The 2,569-nt window shown below is 38.2% G+C and overlaps 1 protein-coding gene across 6 annotated transcripts in view; it reads right to left on the bottom strand.

Moving 5' to 3' along the window:
• LOC107722536 (casein kinase I-like) overlaps positions 1–2,569 on the bottom strand; it is a 21,060-nt gene that overhangs the window by 8,039 nt on the left and 10,452 nt on the right. For all 6 annotated transcript variants that reach the window (XM_016530902.1, XM_016530901.1, XM_016530899.1 and 3 more), the window contains exons 4-6: positions 1,569–1,717; positions 1,249–1,483; positions 834–919 (exon numbers count right to left, since the gene is read on the bottom strand). In XM_016530902.1, the coding sequence (XP_016386388.1) occupies positions 834–919; positions 1,249–1,483; positions 1,569–1,717 (470 nt within the window). The remainder of the gene's footprint in view (positions 1–833; positions 920–1,248; positions 1,484–1,568; positions 1,718–2,569) is intronic.

Below are 2,569 nucleotides of genomic sequence, written 5' to 3'. Positions count from 1 at the left end.
TCCCTACTTACATCCCCTCCTTGTTTACAAATCTGAAGTAAGTCCTTACAGCCGATTTAAACACGGACGGGGCTTTCCTGATAACTTTCTGCTATGCCACCCTCTTTATTTTACTAACTTACTGCATGCTGAAAGTGACCCAGTTGACCTCACCAGAAAAAAACTCAACACCACCATCTAGTGGATTGTAAAGAAATTGATTTAATTATTCTACCAAATAGTATAATAAAAGATCGATACTTGGCGTCCGTGAATCGATACAGTATTGCCGTGGAAAATATCGCGATACTATGCTGTATCGATTTTTTCCCCAACCCCTAATGATTAGTATGTGTCATTCAACAGGAAAGATACAAGGATTTCAGTCTTTTCTTTCCTCCTATAAACCAGAAAAAGCATTTTTAAAGATCTGTTTTTTTAGTCTTCTAAATAGGTCAGCTTATCAAGGCTGTATAGCTATTGGTTATTCTGCTGACTTTCCATGATAGTGACAGATAGTGGGGCTCATTACTGTTTCAGACCTTAGCTGAGTGAGATAAGACTCTAAAACCTGAAAGATAGCATCAAAACACAGTTAAGAGAATGAGACAATTGAATGGAGGGGAAACTCTAGCTATAGATTTTTTTTACACCTTATTTGGAGTCTCAATGTTTATTTGCAGAACTGACAATCTCCCATATATACCATAAGCTGTGCTTTAAGATATTCAAAGAAATGTAACAGAATAAAACAAACTGCATTTTTCTAAAACGGTATCATTTTCACAGTTAATATTTGTTTTCGAAAAAACAAACTCCTAAATCAAAATGCATGAAACCACCTACAACAATACCTTTAAACCTTGCCAGGGCAGACTGCCTCGTAGAAAGTACATAAACATATGACCCAGCGCCTCCAAATCGTCCCGCCTGCTTTGCTCTGCAAGATAAAAAGACATGCAAAATTATGAAACAACTAGAATCTGTCTTGAGTCAGTCACGAGTCTTAATTCACTGCACAAAATGATTGTATGCATTTAGCATAAAAATCTAAACCAGTGCAAAATCCTGAGCCAAAAAGAGCACCTGCATATCACCAATGCATGATTAAATCTAAGTTCTGTGGCTGAGCATGTAGAGATTTGTGTCACTAACAGCTAAGCTAGGATTTAAGGCGTACTTTAGTCTTTATCCCCCATGAAATTCTAATAACCCTTCCTAAGCCCTAACAGAGCGAATCTTTCCACACTTTCTGTGTGTGGCTCTTACCCTTCCCCAGGTGTGTGTTGATGCTCATGTAGCGAGCTGTCCCTGTTAAGCTCTTGTGCTCCCTGTAAGGGATGTGTTTTTTGGTCTCAGGGTCGATGTATTCTTTGGCAAGCCCAAAGTCGATGATGTGGATCGTATGTTGCCTCTTGGTCCCTGGCCGACCCACCAAAAAATTCTCGGGCTTAACGTCCCTGTAGATCAGACTTCTTGTGTGCACATACTCCATCCGAGTGATCTGTGATAGATGTAGGCTATATGTTGGAACCAATCTTTTTTTTTTTTTACGTCTTTGTCTCATATGAATGAGAGATCACACTGACCAGCTGAATTGCGATCATTAGGACGGTCTTGAGGGAAAAGGTTCTGTCGCAGAGGTCAAACAGGTCCTCCAGACTGGGGCCCAGCAGCTCCAGCACCATGGCATTGTATTTCCCACAAGGCCCAAAGTAGTACACCTGAGGAACACCCTCTGAACACAAACGAATATATGCAGTTAGAAAACAGATCCACAGAGTTCTGAAATAAGTACAAACTGGCAATTTAGCACAGCATTAACTAAAATCAGATTACATAATAGGATTACATAAAGACAAGGAACAATCATCTTTTGTTATGTGATGTTCGGCATTCTTAGATGTAGTTATCAGGTCATATGAGGTAGGCATGAATCTATTTTAAGACATCTTGATATACGCTACATTTTTGTGTATGATAGGTATTGGGTTGGGAAATCTATTAGGCATATATGAACATTGTGAATACTGTGTGTTTCTTGCACACTAGTTTCACGCAAACTTTTGTGCTTCATCACTACAGCTTGACAGTGTTAAACAAAAGCTATTTAAATTAGAGGTTGAACAGATCATAGTTGATCCGTGATCCGTACGGACCAAGCCCCATAGTTTGGCACGCATGTGATCCGCAGATTAATTGCAAAATGCAACCATAATAGAATGATAGTTTATCATTTGTACGTGTTTACACTAGGGATGTTCATTTTAACCGTTTAGCCGGTTAACCGACCGTAAGAATTTTGACCGATTAATACAATCAGTTAAACGGTTTAAAAAGTCATTTAATTATTTATTTTTTCAGTAATTTATCAAAATATTTAAAAAGGTTTGCTGCATGGTTAAAATACGCTACACGTATCAAAAATGTTTTTTTTAGGGGGGGAAAAAAACACAAGTCGCGTATAAGGCGCATTTTATTATTTCATTCAGAAATAGACCTAATGCCGACGCAAAATATTTACAAACATTATAACAAACACTATAAACGTAGCTAGTGTTAGTTCCCCTCACTCCACAACAAATCCTTT

The sequence above is a fragment of the Sinocyclocheilus rhinocerous genome, unplaced genomic scaffold (genome assembly GCF_001515625.1).
Source record: "Sinocyclocheilus rhinocerous isolate Xijiao unplaced genomic scaffold, SAMN03320098_v1.1 scaffold541, whole genome shotgun sequence".
Taxonomy (NCBI): Eukaryota; Metazoa; Chordata; class Actinopteri; order Cypriniformes; family Cyprinidae; genus Sinocyclocheilus; species Sinocyclocheilus rhinocerous.
Note: the sequence above shows the minus strand (reverse complement) of the source record. Positions and strands in the feature narration are given on the sequence as shown.